This window comes from Cantharellus anzutake, assembly GCF_015039405.1.
Source record: "Cantharellus anzutake strain C23 chromosome Unknown EI90scaffold_52, whole genome shotgun sequence".
In the NCBI taxonomy this organism is placed as follows: Eukaryota; Fungi; Basidiomycota; class Agaricomycetes; order Cantharellales; family Hydnaceae; genus Cantharellus; species Cantharellus anzutake.
The window spans coordinates 311,345-328,988 of NW_024067002.1; the positions used below are offsets into that span (position 1 = coordinate 311,345).

Genomic DNA, 17,644 nt, shown 5'->3' on the forward strand with positions numbered 1-17,644 from the left:
CAGGATGATGCAGCAACTCTGAGTGAGGGCTGGTTTACCAGCACTGTGGGTTGATGGGCATGGAGTCATATCCCCCTCTTAGGATAGATGTCCCAGCATCTATCAATGCAACAGGCTATTACCAGGGCAAAGCCAGAGGGTTGCAACGCTACTGGGGTACTTCCCAATAGACTACCACAGGGTTTCAGGATTCCATACACAGGTGGAAATATCAAGCAGAGTAGGGATATACATGTGCCATGTGACAAGTTCAACTCTTGAACAAGTCACCTGCTTTGGCAACATGTACAAGGTTACCAATGGAAAGGGTGGATTGTCTTCCTCAAAGTCGGTCCTCAGGTAGTACACACAATAGGAATCATGGTATTCCCTTCGGAGTCAGCAGGGAGGTTGACAGGGACAGGGTGTTAGCCAGCGGAGCACAGTCTGGAGGTGATGGTGATGGGTGTCAACCAACGGTGTGAAGCCAAAGGTGACTGGAAAGGTGTGGGGTATGGGACTGGGGTGTCCAGATGTTTAGATGAGCTGCTCAAGTACCCATTGCTCAATGGAGCCTCATGGGATGAGTCAGCAATCCTAATGGAGAACAGTGTAGTCCAGCAAGCGGAGTAGAGATGGAATGGAATGCCAGAGGTTGGACTGGTGTGTTCTGATGTCCAGACATATCAAGTTCAAGATCCATCACTCAACAGAGCCTCAGGGAGAGCAAACTTTGTCCTAAGATGGCAAAGCACAGACCATCCCACAAAATGATGCCAAAGCATCAGTGGAGTGGACAAGGGTGGGGTGTCAACTGTTAGAGATGGGCGGAAACGGACGACTCCGGAGTGGAATCGGAGACTTAGCGTGGAGGGACCTTGGCCTCAGCGACTCAAGCGGAGCGCTGTGCCATTGCTGTTTGTCCATTTGGTCCTTAATTTCACAGTAGGTGAGCAGGAAGTCTCTTGGGGGCATTTCAGGTCGATTTCGGACTGAAACCAGACGAGTATGTACAAGCGCCGATATATATATAAGGAAGGGGCAAAAGCACAAAGAGAAACAAAGGGTGACCGAATCGGAACGAAGACGTCCGAACGGGAACAAAGGGTTAGAGGGAGCGGAGCGGTACCGAAGGTCATAGGGCAAGACCTGTGATACATCCGAAAGGAGGTAGAGTGGGCGAGGCCCAGAGGGGCAGGAGGATGAGGGGAAGTGGGGGTGATGACTAACTGGCTAGAATAGAAGGAAGCAGTAGTCCAAATAGGGATGAGGGGGAATTGCGAGAAATACATTACAAACGGCGAGAGTGCCGGAGGCGGTCCACGAAGCTCGGGGGTTGCGGAGGTTACGGAGGTTACGGAGGCGGGGTTGGAAGTCCAAGGAATATTGGCAATGGTGTTTACGTAGTATGAGGTCACCAATGCAATGGACTAAGACCGAGGTGGAGTCAAAGTCCGAGGTATGGACTATGACGGAGGCTCGGAGTAAGGTACGAACGGTGTCCGAGTGTGAAGTACGGAACAGCGGTGGATGGTCGTAACTTGGCGGAAGGGTGGCGGAGGAGTGACGGAGGAAGGAGAGAGGGGACAGGTAAGGAAGAGTAGTCAGGTCCGAAGGTGGATATCGGAACGGATGGAGAAAGCGTAGGGGATGACGGGAGGGTGGAGGCGTGGTGAGGGGGAGCGGAGTTGTAGGAAGAGTGGCGAGTAGGGCGATGTTCGGTCCGAGATGAGTATCGGAACGGACGGAGAAGGGGTCGGAGAGGTAAGAGGAGGGGTGTGTTGCCAAGACCGAAGGTGAGTATCGGAAAGGCAGCGGTAGGTTATGACTCCGGAGGTGAAGAGGGTGGTATCCGGAAGTCGGGTCGGGGTCGGGTATGCACGGATATGACATCAACCAACAGTGTGGTGGCCAAAGGTGACTAGGTCTAAGGGTGGAAGTGGCATGAAGCTCACTATCCCGGAATGGTGTGCTTAGTGTTACTAATGGAACACCTAGCAGTTGGAGTGCATATGGCGAATCTGTTGGAAACCACCCCAGCCCATAGCGGGCGTTTGGTGTAATGGTAACACACCAGCTTGGACCAATGCAGAGTTCTGCAGTTCGATTCCCAGAACATTGTAACAGGGATTTGCTGGTGTACCATAAACAAGCCAAATCCCGCGATTCTACCGCCCTTAGCCAATGTTCCCTCCTACATATTTCTTATTTTTCCTGATTTTTCTGATTCCATTTCCAGTCACTAGAGCCTGATGTTTCCCCTTCTTATTGTTCTTTCCTTATTTGTCATTATCGGACTCTTCCGTGATACTGTGACCAGCTGTATAGTTAGCTAGACAGTGAGGAGTAGCAAAATCCACTCCCAGTCAACGAACCTGTGCATGCAACCACTCCAACCCTCCCCCTCTCTTCTGTCTTGAGTCCAGTGGTGATAGACCTGTTACAATGTCCAGACTTTTAGGTCTCAAACTTCCAACAGAATCAAGGTTGGAAGTGTCAACCAATGGGAGCAAAGCCCAAAGGTGACCAGAGGGTGCACAGGTTGCAAGACTGGGGTACTCAGTGTTCAGATGAATTTACTTGCTCAAATCCTGGCCACTCAATGGAGCGAAGTGGGTGAGTGTAGTTGGTGTCCTGAAATTGGTAGGGTACAGGCCATCTAGTAAGGTGACATTGAAATGTCCGGGGTGATTCACACCGATGTGAAGCGGAGTTGTACCTGTTGCTGGCCTGGTACCGGTTCACTGGCAGTGCCTAAACAACAGTCAAGGTGATAATCGGCAACAAGCCAGATCATCAGGGGGTCAGAAATCTGCATCAGTGAAAAGTTATCTTACTATTTTGGGGACGGTAACGTTCTGTTCCCCCGTTTGCCTCAGGCCTCAGTTAGTCCATCTAAATATAAGCTTAAATGTGCTGTATATTCAACAGGGTAGAGGTAAAAGGCTACTGGGCCTTTACAACTACAGTACTCCAAGGTATATATATGTAATTTACATATCTCGGCACAAATAAATAAATAAAGAACAGCATCACTATAATGGGAATTATAGTGAAGTAAGGTTAATCCCTTAGAATCAGCGAGGGGACGGATGACTGAAAGGTCCGGGGTGAGAACCAGATGGGATGGACAGTGTTCCTGAAAAAGGAAACAAGTAACAGAGAAACAGTCAAATATCAGAGAAAACAGAGTTAATGAGCAACAGATTCAGAAGTGGAAATAGACCATCAGAGATTTCAAAAGGTCATAATGGGAGACAGGAGTCCCAGAATGGAAAACAGGTCAAAGCCGGGGGCATACCCCCTTGAATGGAAAATTGGCCATAATCAAACCAAGAAAGGAAACAGAAATGGAGCAGACTATTTGTTTTGCCACCAAAGTGATGCCCGGTTTGATTTTCAGAAGTGCAGTCCTGGTTGCTCAGGCCAAGGATGCACAGCATAGGGGTCTTTGGCAGTCTTTGGTCATCTAGGCCAGAATAACTGCAGACTAATGAAGGGTGTTGTGAAGCAACAAGCTTCAGCAACAGGGCAGGGTGTAGCAGGGGTCTCTTGGACTGTTACTGTCCTTGGAGTCTTACCACTGAAGGTTGTGAGGGGATGGATTTGGTATTCAACTGTATTTACATATGTATAGCTCGGGCTCAGGTAAAGGGTTCTTTACTCTTTACCCTCACCCACTTGTCAAATACTAGCTCAATACAGCCTAGATCTCGACAGCCAGAGGACTGAGGAGTCACCCAGGTTGGAACCCCAACTGACCTTACACTTGTTAAATTTCTTGGGATACAAGTGTACACTGAGGCCAACTCACATTGTTGATGTTGAGTCTTGTGGCACTAAGATTTACTTTGTTTCCCTTTTTTGGATCAGTTGTTACTAAAGTCAGTGCACATTGATAGCGCCTGACTATAAAACACCAATTTTTGGACCTTATGACTTCTTCTCAGTTCATGCATAGCGGACTGAGGTGAGTCTAAGTTTTCTCCTTCACTTATGTGTTTAACAACATGTATCTAATATTTGTACACCAGTGACAACATCGCTAGGTGATTACTTCTAATATATTTCTAGTTCACGCATAGCGGACTGAGCGACAACATTGCCAGTCTGTTAGAACGTGGGGATTCGGACGACTCCGGAGTGGAATCGGAGACTTAGCATGGAAGGACCTCGGCCTCAGCAACTCAGGTGGAGCACTGTGCCATTGCTGGTTGTCCTAGGGGTCCCTAATTTCGGATCTAGCAGAGGGAAAGTCTCTTGGGGGAATTCATGTCAATTTCGGACTGAGGTTACAAGTTACTAGGTACATTGTATATAAGGAGGGGTCCGGAATCAAAAGGAACAAGGGTAAGGCGAAAGGAGACAAAGGGAGATGGAAAGAGGAACAACACCGAGGGTCAAGTGTTTGACTCAATGGTGTTTCCCAAAGGAGGAATGAAGGGCCAAGGCCCAAGGAGGAAGGAAGGAGGAGGGGAGTCAGGAATGGCTAGCTGACTGAATAGAAAGGAAGCAGCAGCCCAAATAGGAATGAGGGAGAATAGCGGAATTGAAATGGACAATGCAATAGTTGCAAGGTCCGGAGTAAGTCCGGAAAGTCCGAACTCGGAGGTTAAACTCCGGAATATTGGCAAAGGTAATTAAATGGAATGAGCTAACCAATACAATGGGTATAAGCGGAGGTGGGGTCAAAGTCCGAGGTCGGAGCTAAGACCGGAGGTTCCGGAGACGAGACGTGAACGGGATACCGGAGCAGAGGTCCGGAGTCGGGAGCATAGGTTTTGTGTACTCGTCTGGAAGGTGTCGAGGTTGGGGTCGGACCCGGAATGTTCCAGAGTCGGACCGAAGGTGGTGTCCGAGCCGGAGGTGGGATAACCTCTTGGGAGTCGGCAAGGAGAAGGTGACGGAAGGGAAGTAGGGCTCTGGAAGTCGGAGTTCAGAGTTCCAGGAGCCCGGAGTGGAGGTCGGGATTGTATGGATATGACACAGTCCATCCTTTCGTCTTATAACACTAAGTGAAGTGTTGCTTGCTGGGTGGGGACAGTAACGTTCCATTCCCCCGTTCGCCTCTGGCCTCAGTTAGTCCATCTGAATCTAAGCTTTGATGGGCTGCATACTCAATGGGGTAGAGGTGAAAGGCTAATTTGCCTTTACAACTATTCTGAGGCATACATATATAATGTAATTCATATCTTGGCACAAACAAATAAAAGAATAACAACATCACTATAATGGGAATTATAGTGATGTGGCATAAATAATATGGTTAATCCCTTACAGTTTCTTTTGCATTTGGTAGGCCCTTGTCAGAGATGGGGCCAGAGGTACTGTCAGAATGCTGTTAGAGTGTGCATGCATGGATGTGTGGGCAGAAATTAGTGGTGCATCCAGAAGCGCTGTCAGGGTTAGCAGAATGGGATCACAGCCTCAGCAACTCAAGGGGAGTGCTGTAGGCAGGAATCTCCACTACCATACAAACAAGCCCAGAAATCGCAATTTTGATACCCTGACAAACACCCTGTACCCAAGGCACCTCACACACAGTTCCAAATACCCTTTCCACTCTTTCCCTATTTTTCCCGATTTTTTCGATGCATTTCCAGCCCTACAATCGAGATTCCCACACCTGTCAATGTAGCAGCCACCCAATGTTATGGTTAAGCCATAACCCCAGATGGATTTGACAGATGTCTCACATGTCTCACATGTCTTGTTCATTTCAGTTTCATCTCAATTCATGTAGCCTTGCAACTACCTGTACAGCTCAGATGTTTGGTCTGTTTCTCCTGTCTCATCTCACATGTCTTAGCCTGCTTTCATGTATATAAGGAGTTACACCTTACCTTGGCCACTCCCATCCCGGAAGCTCAGTCCTGAGTCGGAGCATTCAGAGACTCCGGAATTTCCCTGACCTCCTGACAGATCTCCGACATCCCATGACTTACCTTTAACCACTCCCCCTCCCATTTCATTTATTGGAGTCACCCAACATCCTTTGGATACGTAACTCCGCCTTTGGAGCCACCTGCATCCTCTGGTGATCCCACTCATGTCATCATCCATTCCGACCCAGACGATGCCAATTGGCTTGCTCCCAGGTGGGGTTTGCCAATGCAGAATGAGCACATCTCCAGGGGGGAGTGTTCAGCTGGTCAGGCTACTTGTAGTCTGGCTTGCGCTGCCATTGTCTCCTTTGCCATCCTGTTCCCCACTTTCCCATGCCACATGACATTTCAGTCATCCAGGCATCCCCGCTCATTCACCCGCAATACCATTAACTTTGGTTATCAATCCTGCATTCCAAGCTGCTGGGTATTCACCTGGATTTCTGACTGTTGATCGCTGGAGACGCTTAGTGTGCCGCTGGTCACATCATGGTTGGATTTCCTTATGGGTTTTCCCTGCTGGCACCTAACTCTCCTCAGTCCGCTGATGGTTGAGTTCGCCATCACCCCCGCATTCGGCTAGACGCTGCCTTCTGTTAGGCTAGAGTGGTTAGGAGTGTGGCGAAAGTCTCGGCGAGACAGTACCCATACGCCTGCCCTCTGCCGTTATCCTGTACCCTAGGACACATCTGTAGATGCTTGTGAAACCCGTTAGGTCGATAGGAACCTACCACCCCCGCATCTCCGCAATCCCGCTAATCTGCAGTAACTTGCAAAAAGTGTAATGGTGGTTCATGAACCGTCATGGAAGTCATGACATTTCATGAATGGTCACCAAACTTCATGAAGCAGCATGAAGTGTCATACACAGTCATGCTGGTTCATGACAAACTGTCATGGAATTTCATGAGATGTCATGAACCTGCATGGGGGGTCATGATTGCCCATGACTTAAGTGGTTCTTCCAGGCAGGTTTTGAGTAGTTACATGCAACCTCATGAGGTGTCATGAGCCTTCATGGGATATCATGTCCTTCATGAACCACCATGAGCCACTATATGAGTGATTATGAAGCAGGCTTTGAGTGGTTACATGCCTGTATATGAAGTGTCATGAAGTGTCATGAGCCTTCATGGGGCTTCATAAAGGATCATGGAGCCTCATGGACCTTCATGGACCTTCACAGACCTTCATGGACCTTCATGAATCACTATGAGTCTTCCCATGAATCATTATGATTGATCATAAATTTGGATTCTTGGTAGGTATGGCAATGACAGGTGTGGGCATAATGGTGTAATTACATGTTACCCTTAACTTCAAAGTGATATGAAAGCATCACATGCACAAGAAAATCATGATTGGCTGGATGCATATGACTTAGCTGTGAAGCATAGCCTCCAAACCAAGCATTCAACTGCTCTGCAGCCTCTGTATTGAAAGCACGCTGAAACCGAGTTTGTTGACTATTTCCATCTTGAATAGGAAGAACCAAATTTGGGTCATCTTTGACTTGAGGGGTTGGATTGCAATATTTCTGGCATGTAGGGTCATTGTGGTGGTTCCTGAAATGGAAAGCATCAACCAGAAAACAGGATGTTTGAAACCATCTGTGATGCTGTCCTTGGCTCATCAGTGTAGCCAGGATTCTACATGCCTTATCAATCACAATGTATGATGGCTGGGAGTCTGGGTCTGGAAAGACTTCTTCAAGTGTATGAAGAATATTGGTTGGGCTTTCAGACACCATATATTTAGTCCAAGCCACAATACAACCACATGGACGGGTGAGAGTTTCAAGGCAATATACATGTCTATATTGCCATGTGTGCTGCCCACGTGGAGTGGATCAGGATGATGCACTTGGAGATGGTGCCTCACCATCACGATGATGATGTGGAATGACTTGCTCAGGATCCTCCGGAGCAGGTAGGGCTTGCTGAGCAATGCAATGAGCATTCATAACCCATTCCTCTGTTGGGGATGAAACTCCAAGAAGGCCTTGTCCTTGTTGGTTCCGTATGACCCTGCAATATGCTCCATATGACTCCTTATCATGTGTTCTAGAGATTGCCTCCCAGCATTGTTGATGGTCAGGGAGACTACAAGCACCAGAGTTCAGGGGGGCTGTTACACATGGATTCTGGCAAGAGACTATGCCACATAAATGGCCCCTACTCCTTTCATGTTCTGCACAGAGTTTCTTTGAGTGAAAATTAAGTGGAAGGTTAGGGCATTTAGGCATTGCACCAAGGCGATGTCCCATGGAAATGCCATCCACCACAATCATATCAACCTCCTGATCATCATTAATTGTCACTTGCTGGTTGGAAGGAGTTAGCAAGGGAAAGTAAAAATAGTAAGTAGATCACATACTGCAGTTCCATCTTGCAGGGATCGGTATGGGTGGAAGCACTGAGCACACCGATGAGCAAGTGCACCTTGGATTGTCTTGACAGCTCCAGGGAAAATTTTTTCTTGCATCTTTGAAGCCAAAGCTGTGATGCTTGTGTGTGATGGAAGAACAAGCTCATGATTGGTAGCTTTGCACAACTTGAGGGACTCATGTAAGACAAATAACTTCCATGCATGCTTTGGAAGGAGGGAAATCTTATCCTTCCCATATCACTGTGAATAGAATGATGCAAAGCCCTCAGATGACATATGTGCAGTATAACGTAGATTGGACTGGGTTTGAGCAACTTGCCGATTAATCCAGATATTACCTCCAATGCGGAGATAAGCTGCATCAGGATTAAAGATATTGGTAAGTTTCCCATTGATGGAAGTGCGATAGCGATCTGGAAAGTGAGATGTATTGCAGGACTGGCAGTTTCCCTGTGCAAGCTGGCCAATGTAGACACCATTATCCTCCAAAATCCATATATCCACACATTGTCTAGTTTGCTTCAACCATCCACCACACACTTGGCAGTCAAAATAACTGGGTCCTAACAGGGTTGGTTGTGGATGAATGAGGTGTGGTCTGAAAGGAATTCATGTGAAAGCCCAAGTCCATTTGCAGCTTCAAGGATAAGATAGTTCTGGGTCTTTTGGTCCAGTTGAGGAAGGGCAAGTGAGTCCTGGGAGAATAGGTGGGCACTGAGACGACGTATCCATGAAGATGGAAAGTTGGGATTAAGGGTTGCTTGGGATTGGAGATAATGGTGATGGAGATATTCCCCATTGCACAGGATGAAAATAAGAATAACAGCCATAGCATAGCCCATGATCCTTGGAGTTGCTGAGGTGAATGTCTCTGCGAGGCCCATTGCAGTTGAAGCATACACCATAGGCAGGAAACACAGGAGTACAAAGACATTGAAAACATTCCTCAATTTGAAAGGTAGGTACACATTGGATTTCCTAATGTTACAATCATTCTGCTCAAAAATTTGATTGAGAAATGACAAACTGAGAATTACTTATTCTGGTTTGGCTCCACCCCATTTGCCTTGAGATACTTGAGATATGTGATGATTTCTTGGAGGCTATGAACCTTTGTCTCAGAGTTTGGATCATCATATGCATACTTGAGGTCCTTGACTGGTTCATTGTCCCATACTGATTCAAGACGACGTGCCCGAGGGTTGTTCTGGAACTCCATGTAGGTACTGTAGATGATAAGATGGCAAGCAACAGTACTGTCACTACAGGAAGTCACAGCAATATAGAGCTCTTGGAGAGGGACAGCCTTTCCATGTCCAGGAAAGGAAGCAGGGATAATTGGAACAGATTGAGTGAACTCCTTCACAATTGCTAGCATCTCATAAATGCTGTGAGCTGTTGTATGGTGAGAGTCCTTCAAAGCATTGAATTGGGCCTGCTTCTCCGTAGTTTGCCGCACCGTCCAGAGGTTACTGAGTTCCCCAAGGGAAGCCTTTCCAATTGTGGCAGAAGGGGCTGGTTCAGTAGGTGGTGTATATGGGATAGTGGGATTCATTGGATTGGGGTGAGGAATAGAGGGGCCAAGCTGAGTAGTTTGGGTAAGAGTGGATGTTGAGTTATAAATGTAAATAATCCTTCGATGTTCACGAAGAATATGGATACGATATGTCCTGCAAGAGTCACTCTCAACTTTTCCAAGTTGAATAGTGTCTTCACCATCCAAGTATGAGATACGAGATTCATCTGAGTAAATCATTGGGAAAAAAATGAAACTTTGGGTTTATGACAGCTAGAGATAGAAACTCACTTGTAATCCGATCAGTACCTAGATACTCCTGGGCAGTGGAAAGAATATCCTGCATCAAGACACTCCATCCATCCACTTCAACCTGAGTGGATGGCCAAGCGGCATGGCTATAGGGGGAAATTACATTGTTCCGTGGAGATGACCCAGGACCAATGAATTGGATTGTAACTTTCAATCCTAATAATGGGAGAGTTAATTCCTGGATAATGGGAGCATTTATTAACATTTAACATACCACTCAAGAGCTGAATAGTATCTTGTTCTTTGTTATCTTTGTCCTGTTTGTTTCTGTCTTCATCAACATCCTCATCACTGCTGGGAATATCGAACTCTTCAAAGTCACCAGTTGCATCATCTCTGCTTTCAGTGTCCACTGCACTTGGAGCAGTATCCTGTAATAATAAGGGTTTACTCTCAGGTATGTATTAAGTTAAAACTTACCAAAATTTGAAGAGTTGATTTGGACTTTGCTGATTCAGACATGGAGTCAGAAATTGCAGTGACTCCCTCAGCAAAGTGTGTTTGCTGAGTAGCACCCTTCCCTTTGGAATCCTATCCGAAAGGGTTGGGAATTGATTTTTTAAAGTTATTTTTGCAAAGAAAAATTGGCTCACATCTTGTTTTGCCCTCTTTCTTCCTGCTTTAGCTGCCTGGACTGTAGAGGAAGGTGCAGTAGGGACTTTTGGTTCTGGGCTTGCAGCCCGTTTGCAAGTTCGACCTGGAGGGGCAATGGAGGGGCCTGGTGCTGGGTCATTATCATTATCACCTTCAGCCACAGTCCCAGTCCCAGTCTTAGCAGCTGCAGAGGTCTTCTTAGTGTTTTGTCGCTTAGAGCCACTAGCCAAGGTTGAATCCTGGGCCTTCTTCTGGCTGCCTGAGGCTGGGGTGGGTTTAGGGGCTTGAGGAGCCCCTTTGTCACGAATCCTGGTGCTCCTACACTGCCCAGTCTCTGATTGTTGACCAAAAGGGTGAGCCATGAGAGGTGATTGATATTGTTACAAAAATGGGGCCGGAGACGCCCATTTTCGTCCGTTCTTGGCACAGGAAAGTGGAAAAGGGTAGAAGTTGAGCTCATATGATTTTACAATAGATATGGCAGGTGTTGTTATAGATGTTTTCACAGAGACATTACTCTCGGGTTTTTGGTTGATTATTGATTTGTTGAACTGTATTACTATATAAATCACGTGATACAGAACCCATAAGAGTCTAAAATTGAAATTCCCATTTCCATAACAGATATTCATGCTCAAATAAAGCACAGTAGGGTGCAGTGATAGTTGTGTGAGTGTGAGGTGGTAGCAAGCGCGAAAGTTTAACACAGCCACATGATGTCACATGACAGTTCATAAGCACTTGTGACATCTCATGCATATTCATGCATGCTCATGACCCATCATACATGTTCATGGAGCATCATGAATGTCCATGACACATCATGGAACATTATAGGATTTTACATGATGAGGAAAGGTCAAAATAAACATATGACACTCCATGACCCATCATGATGGGTCATGAACATTCATGAACATTCATGAATATTCATGAATATCATGACCACTCATGAACCTTGTCAGCACATGACAGTTCATGACAATTTGTCACGGACTGTCATGAAATCCAAATTTTTGAATGTAAAAAATGTCTGATTCAATTCAATTGTCATGACATGTCATGAGGGGTCATGAAATTTTGTGATATGTCTGTCAGGGCACACACCCTGACTAGCCCGGACCCGGACCCGCATCCAGACCCGCTTCCACCCGCTGCACTTCCCGCACGTGCGCACGCTCCACGTGCCGCTTGCTCCGGACCCGGTTCCTACCCCTTCATGTGACTTCTGGGTATCCCCGGAAGTTTTGCTGATATTGTGGCCACTGTGGGAAGATGAGAAGTTAGCTTCCTTCTCATCTCCTTACCCACAGTAGTTGTGCCCTGGATAGGGCTGGTTACACCTTAGGGCTGTGGACCATAGGGGAGGGTCATGGGGACCCAGGAGTCGTCCCCTGACAATGTCATGACTCCTCATGATTTCATGACACAGGATTACACTTTTGGAGAGTACCTCCTAATCTGCGGCAAGTCCAGGCCTAGATGACCAAAGACTGCCAAAGATCGCCGTTACACCCCCGCCGTTGTTGAAGCTCGCCACTTCACAACCCCACGTTCGTTTGCGGCTTTTCTGGCCTTAACGGCTACAGATTGCCAAAGACTCTTGTTAGTGCACCTTTGGCCTGAGCAACCAAGGCCGCACCTCCGGAAATCAAACCGGGCATCTCTCCTGAGACAAAACAAATAGTCTGCTCCATTTCCATTTTCTCTTTCTGTTTCCTTTTTTGGTTTGACTACGGTTGATTTCCCGTTCAAGGGGACATGCCCCAGCTCTAGGTTGTTTTCCATTTCCGGGACTCCTGTCTCCCGTCCAATCTTTGTTTTTCTTGTTCCTAAGATTTTCAAATAAAAATATGACTTCTCCAATAAGTTGTTAAACTTCGCTGATACTTCATTCACCAGCATTTCGCCGATATTTTCGCCGATTTTGGCTTTCCATCTCTGTTTCTCTTCAATGGTCTACTTCCATTTTGAAACATGTCGCTCGTTCTCAATGTCTCGCTGTTTTCTGTTTCTGTTCTTCTGGGACATTTGTTTCCTTTTTTGGGAACACCATCCACTCCGTCTGAGGACTCTGTCCTCTTGCCGATTTTTTGGTTGCCATCTCCTCACCTCCGAGGATTTTGTCACCCCCCAATGATCTGGCTCATCGCCGATTATCACTTCAACTGTTGTAGAGGTACTACCAGCACACCGGTATCCAGGCCCGCAACAAGTATCAAACCCGCTATGCTACCGGTGCAATCAATTTGGACATTTCAATGTCACCTCGCTATATGGACCTTACCCTACCATTTCTGGGACACCAACTACACTCACCCACCTCGCTCCATTGAGCAACCGGGATTTTGAGCAAGTAAATCAGTCTGAATGTCCGAGTATTCCAGTTTAGTAACCCCATGCACCCCTGGCCACCTTTGGGCAGTACTCCCATTGGTTGGCATTCAAGCCGATTTGCCGCATTGTAGGTGGGCACAGCTGGTACCATGCAAACAAGCCGATTATCGCAATTCTACCACCCACGCCAACTCCCGAAACACATCTACCACCATTCCACATACCCCTTCTACGTTTCCCATATTTTTTCTGATTTTTCAAGCCATTCCTGACCACGGACAACCATCAGTTTCCAAATTGGGTAACTGTCACCCGCATATTCCACCGCTTCCTCTGTATCTCCATCAATTCTCCACCGATCCGGACGAATGTGGTATCGTTGGAAAGCCCTTGTCAACAAGAGTCGAACGATGTTACGAGTGACGTATTTGGTTCAGCGGTTGAGGCGATCGCCATGTTTCTTTATTTCCTTAACAACGTTAATATTTCTTTGATATTGCTTTTTTCTTAAGTGTTCCTTGTGGATCTGTTTCCATCCTAAACCGTCGGATCATTCGGATTTCCACGTATTTCTTTCATATTTATAGCTACCCTCTTTCCTGTATTTACAAAAAAGGACTCCCCCAACAGAGAGAGGTGCTCCCCAAATGAACATGAAGTTCTAGCAGACATTACCAGCGCCCAGAGCGGCGAATACGAAGCCAAAGAGGCTCAAGACATAGTACAGGGGCAGAGTTCCCCATTAGTTTGATTATCAGTGAGATTTACAAGTTTATCTTTTTTCCTTATCACATCGCACCCAGACCATTTCTCCCCCCCCCCTTCCTCTTCATCCGAACCTCCCCTGAGCACTCCCAACTCTGTGGCCCCCTCTCTTTCTCGTTAGGGTGGTGGATCCCTTGCCCCCTTACAGCATATGCACTTTGACCACCAGGCATTCCATTAGTAATGCTAGGTATACCATCCCGGGATAGTGTGCCTTCGTGCCACTTCCACCCTTAGTTTCCCTGTCACCTTCGGCCACCACACCACTGGTTGACTACCCACCTTCGCCTATCTTGCCGATGCTTTATCATCAACTTTGTTGGATGGGCCGCGATCCCACTTGTCTATGACAAGGTTGTTCCCCCTGAGGCTCCATTGAGCAATGGTTCTTGAACATACCGTGTCTAGATAACAGCACACCCAGTCCAACCCCAAACACTTCACTTCAACTCTACTCCGCTTTGCTGGACTTCACCACTCTACCGCTAGGATCACGGACTCTAGTCATGATACTGTCAGGGCCTGGCCCTCGTTCCGCGATGGGCCCAGGGGGGTCCTCCTAGTCGCTGGGGTATCTAGTCCCAGTCCAAGATCTTCGAACTCACTGAGGGGGCTAGCCCCAGCCTTCACAGGAAATGAGTTGCTGCACATTTAGGGAGAAGGTAGTTACACTTGCCTTCACAGGAAATGAGTTGAGAAGAAGGGTAACCTTCTCAACCTCCTGTGAAGCCGCTACAAATGGGAGTCGGGAACTATACAGTTTTCGGCTCTTTGCCGACTTTCCATAATTGGCACCCCCCGTGGGAAGATTCTGGGCAAGCTGCTCACCCAGAAAGTTCCCACGGTTGTGGCTGTGATGGTTTCTGGGCGAGTAACTCGCCCAGAACGTTCCCACAGGTCTGCATGCATGCGGGATTGTGGAACAGTGAAGGGAAAAATAGGAGAAAATGGGGGGAGGGTACCTGAGGGTGTGTGGGGTCAGGGGCTGTGCCCTGACAGATACTCCATTGAGTGATTGACGTTATGGGCCACACATCCTGAGCATCTGAGCACCTAAGCCCCACACCCTCCAACCTTACCGGTGTAGGAGAAATAATATTCAAAGAATAAAACAATGATCTATCAGAATAGTCAATGAACAGGTGACAAGTTCAGACATTTAACAGATCTCATGATCTTTATGGGACTGGACAGACATTAGAAGATCATTATAAATTATCTACACCCATGTAGCATGAGATTTAATCTACTACAAGCATGCCTAGAACCTGGCATAGGTGTAATATTCAAAGAATATATCCCTACAACAAGAAAATAGCACATAGACAGCAGAATAAGAAGGAACATTGGGAAAGAAATGTGAATATCTCGGGAACCAGTAAACCTTTGACTGTAATCTTTTTACCATCTGAAAGGACTGTTTCTTAACTTTATCCACGGTTTTGTTTCATTCTAAAAGCTTCAAAACTGACGGAGATATTGCTCAAACGGCGAAACACCTTATAATTCATATATATTTATTTGCTAATTCTTACAAAAAGTAATGTGACTCAAGGGAAATATATTGGCGCCCGGAAGTCTGGCGGACCGAATACCATATGATAGAGTATTCCCCGGCGCGGGCGGACAGTTTTTGATCGCATCAGAAGAGGAGAAAATGCTAAAAAACCGGATCTTGTATATTTTCCCATGATTCATCAAAACTTTTTGATTTTAAGCTCAAATAAATCAGAACAAAGGAATGATTGATGATCTGGATCTCGGATCATAAGCATAAAGTGATTCAGAAGTCCGCGGATCAGTTAATGGATTGGGAAGGCTCTAGAACATTAGTAATGATGCGGCTTCACAAAAGGGGTCAATTAGAGAACGGTCTAGAAAGTTCCTTTATAGCCGAGTCATTTCTAAAGATAACCGTTCGTAATTAAGGCGGTGTAGAGCATAGCTTCAGCGCTACAAGATCCCGCTAAGATCGGCCCAAAAGACAAAGAAATGAATTACTTATTACTGAGTCATGTCCTAAGTCCATTATTAAGCTTACACAGCCCAAGCCCCTATATCATTCTAGAACTATCTATAATACAAATGTAGCACATGTAACTAGTGCGAGGCATGGGAGTAGAGAGGCCTCTGAAAAGCATAAAAGGCCGCCGCTTCTGCCCCCTCTCAAACCTCAGGTAGAAATAAAAGTTTAATTCTCCTCACCAGTGGTTGGTTTGTTTGCTCCAAAAGATAAAAGCAAATATTAGTTGTTAGCTAATATAAAACTAACACGTCACTCTAAGCGTGAGTTAGGGTCAGTTAGACACAGCTGAACAAAAGTGTCATAGTGAGAATTAGTGAGAATTTGGTGGAGGGACTTCTTAATTGAATAATCTCTCAGCAATACTTGGTTATCACACCACAGGAGAAAAGTGAGTGATCCTGAACCTGCTAGATAACTAGCACGCACTCTAAGCGATAGAAAGAGCAGTTTGGTCACTCCTGTATTGAGTAACATTTATTGCGGAATTATTTTATTAGTAGTTTTCCTTCAGTAAATTATCAGGAAAATCACATCCTACTGAAAAGTGGTATATCTAGGTGTAATATTGACTAGAAATCATAGTAAAGTCAATATAGAATTTTATCCATAGACGATCTATACGTCAGGTGAGATCGTTGGGGGGTGTTTATTGTTGTTTAGACAGTGAACAATTATATATTTGGCAACCAAAACACGGTCAGTATGCAAATCAGCACAAACTCTAATATCGTTATTGGACATAGGAAACTGGTTACATAAGGTGATCCAGCTCCGCTCCTTCACCAGTCACCGGCTTTACCCCCGCTGGCTGACACCCCACCTGGCCATCACCAGCCTTGTATTATGGGCTAATACCCCATCGCCATCGACCTCTCTGCCGATTCCGAGGGTATACCATGTTTTATCATGGGTTTAACCTTAGGATGGACTTTGAGGAAGAAAATTTGCTATTCTGCCTGTGTGTGGAATCCCAAAACCCTGTGGTAGTCTATTGGGAATTATCCCAATAGCACCGCACCCTCCGGCTTCAGCTATTTTGGCTTGTCCAATAGTTGAAGTACTATCCCGACACCGTGATGTTCTGCCACTGTCTCCAGGAGACTCGGTACAGGCCTATAAGCATAGTTATATGATGGGACGTCTTCCCTAAGAGGGGGATAAGGACTCCGTGCCTAACAATTTCTGGCCTTTGACCAGTCTTCACCTAGGAGTTTTCGCTGCATTGTCCTGTCAACCACCACACTGCTTTAGCCTGGAGCAAGCCCATACATGACGCCGATCCTCCCTCACCACCTGGACATCACCCCTATCCATTCCCGACCCCTCAGTGCCTTAGTGCACACCCCTACAGCCCTCTCCCAACCTCATAGGTCAGTCATTGCAGAAGGCCTAGTATGGCCAACTCTTGCATCCAACCCCCAATGACCCTTGAGTCCGAGTCTGTTGATACAACACCACCGGTTCCAAACCCACCTGGCCAGGTCCTTGTAACCCAGTTGAGGACTAGATGTCTTCCTTCACCCGTGCCTAGGCACACCGCCCCAAGCCCACTCGGCTCCCCCAGTTGACTCCGATTCCCCAAATGGCCATAGGACTCCACCCTGTCAATCCTGCTATTGCCGCCTTCACTGTAATTACCATAGCAGCACGGAGTACCTCCTTGTGCCATCACCGAATGGGATCCCGAGTCCTTCGTCCCCATTCCCTTGGTCACACTGTTGCCACTTAGCCAAGTTTTCATACCAAATGCCGCAAATCTGCGCATTCCCGGCCCTCGGCAGGCTAACCACCTGAACACCCTGAGCGAGTCCACCTTTGGCATGTGCTCCAGCACTCTGAGGA

The 17,644-nt window shown here is 46.7% G+C and overlaps 2 protein-coding genes across 2 annotated transcripts; both read right to left on the reverse strand.

Moving 5' to 3' along the window:
* Positions 1-7,164: 7,164 nt before the first annotated feature.
* EI90DRAFT_2932273 (uncharacterized protein) lies at positions 7,165-7,713 on the reverse strand (the record flags this gene model as incomplete). Its single annotated transcript, XM_039055067.1, has 1 exon — positions 7,165-7,713. A coding segment is annotated over one exon (549 nt), but the record flags the coding sequence as incomplete, so codon positions are not given.
* A 1,102-nt stretch (positions 7,714-8,815) lies between these two features.
* Positions 8,816-11,036, reverse strand: EI90DRAFT_3236087 (uncharacterized protein; the record flags this gene model as incomplete). The annotated part of the gene is made up of 6 exons (XM_039066515.1): positions 8,816-9,230; positions 9,290-9,995; positions 10,060-10,236; positions 10,295-10,451; positions 10,501-10,611; positions 10,674-11,036. 6 exons carry the CDS (start codon positions 11,034-11,036, stop codon positions 8,816-8,818), a joined length of 1,929 nt encoding a protein of 642 aa, XP_038912279.1.
* Between the last annotated feature and the right edge of the window lie 6,608 nt (positions 11,037-17,644).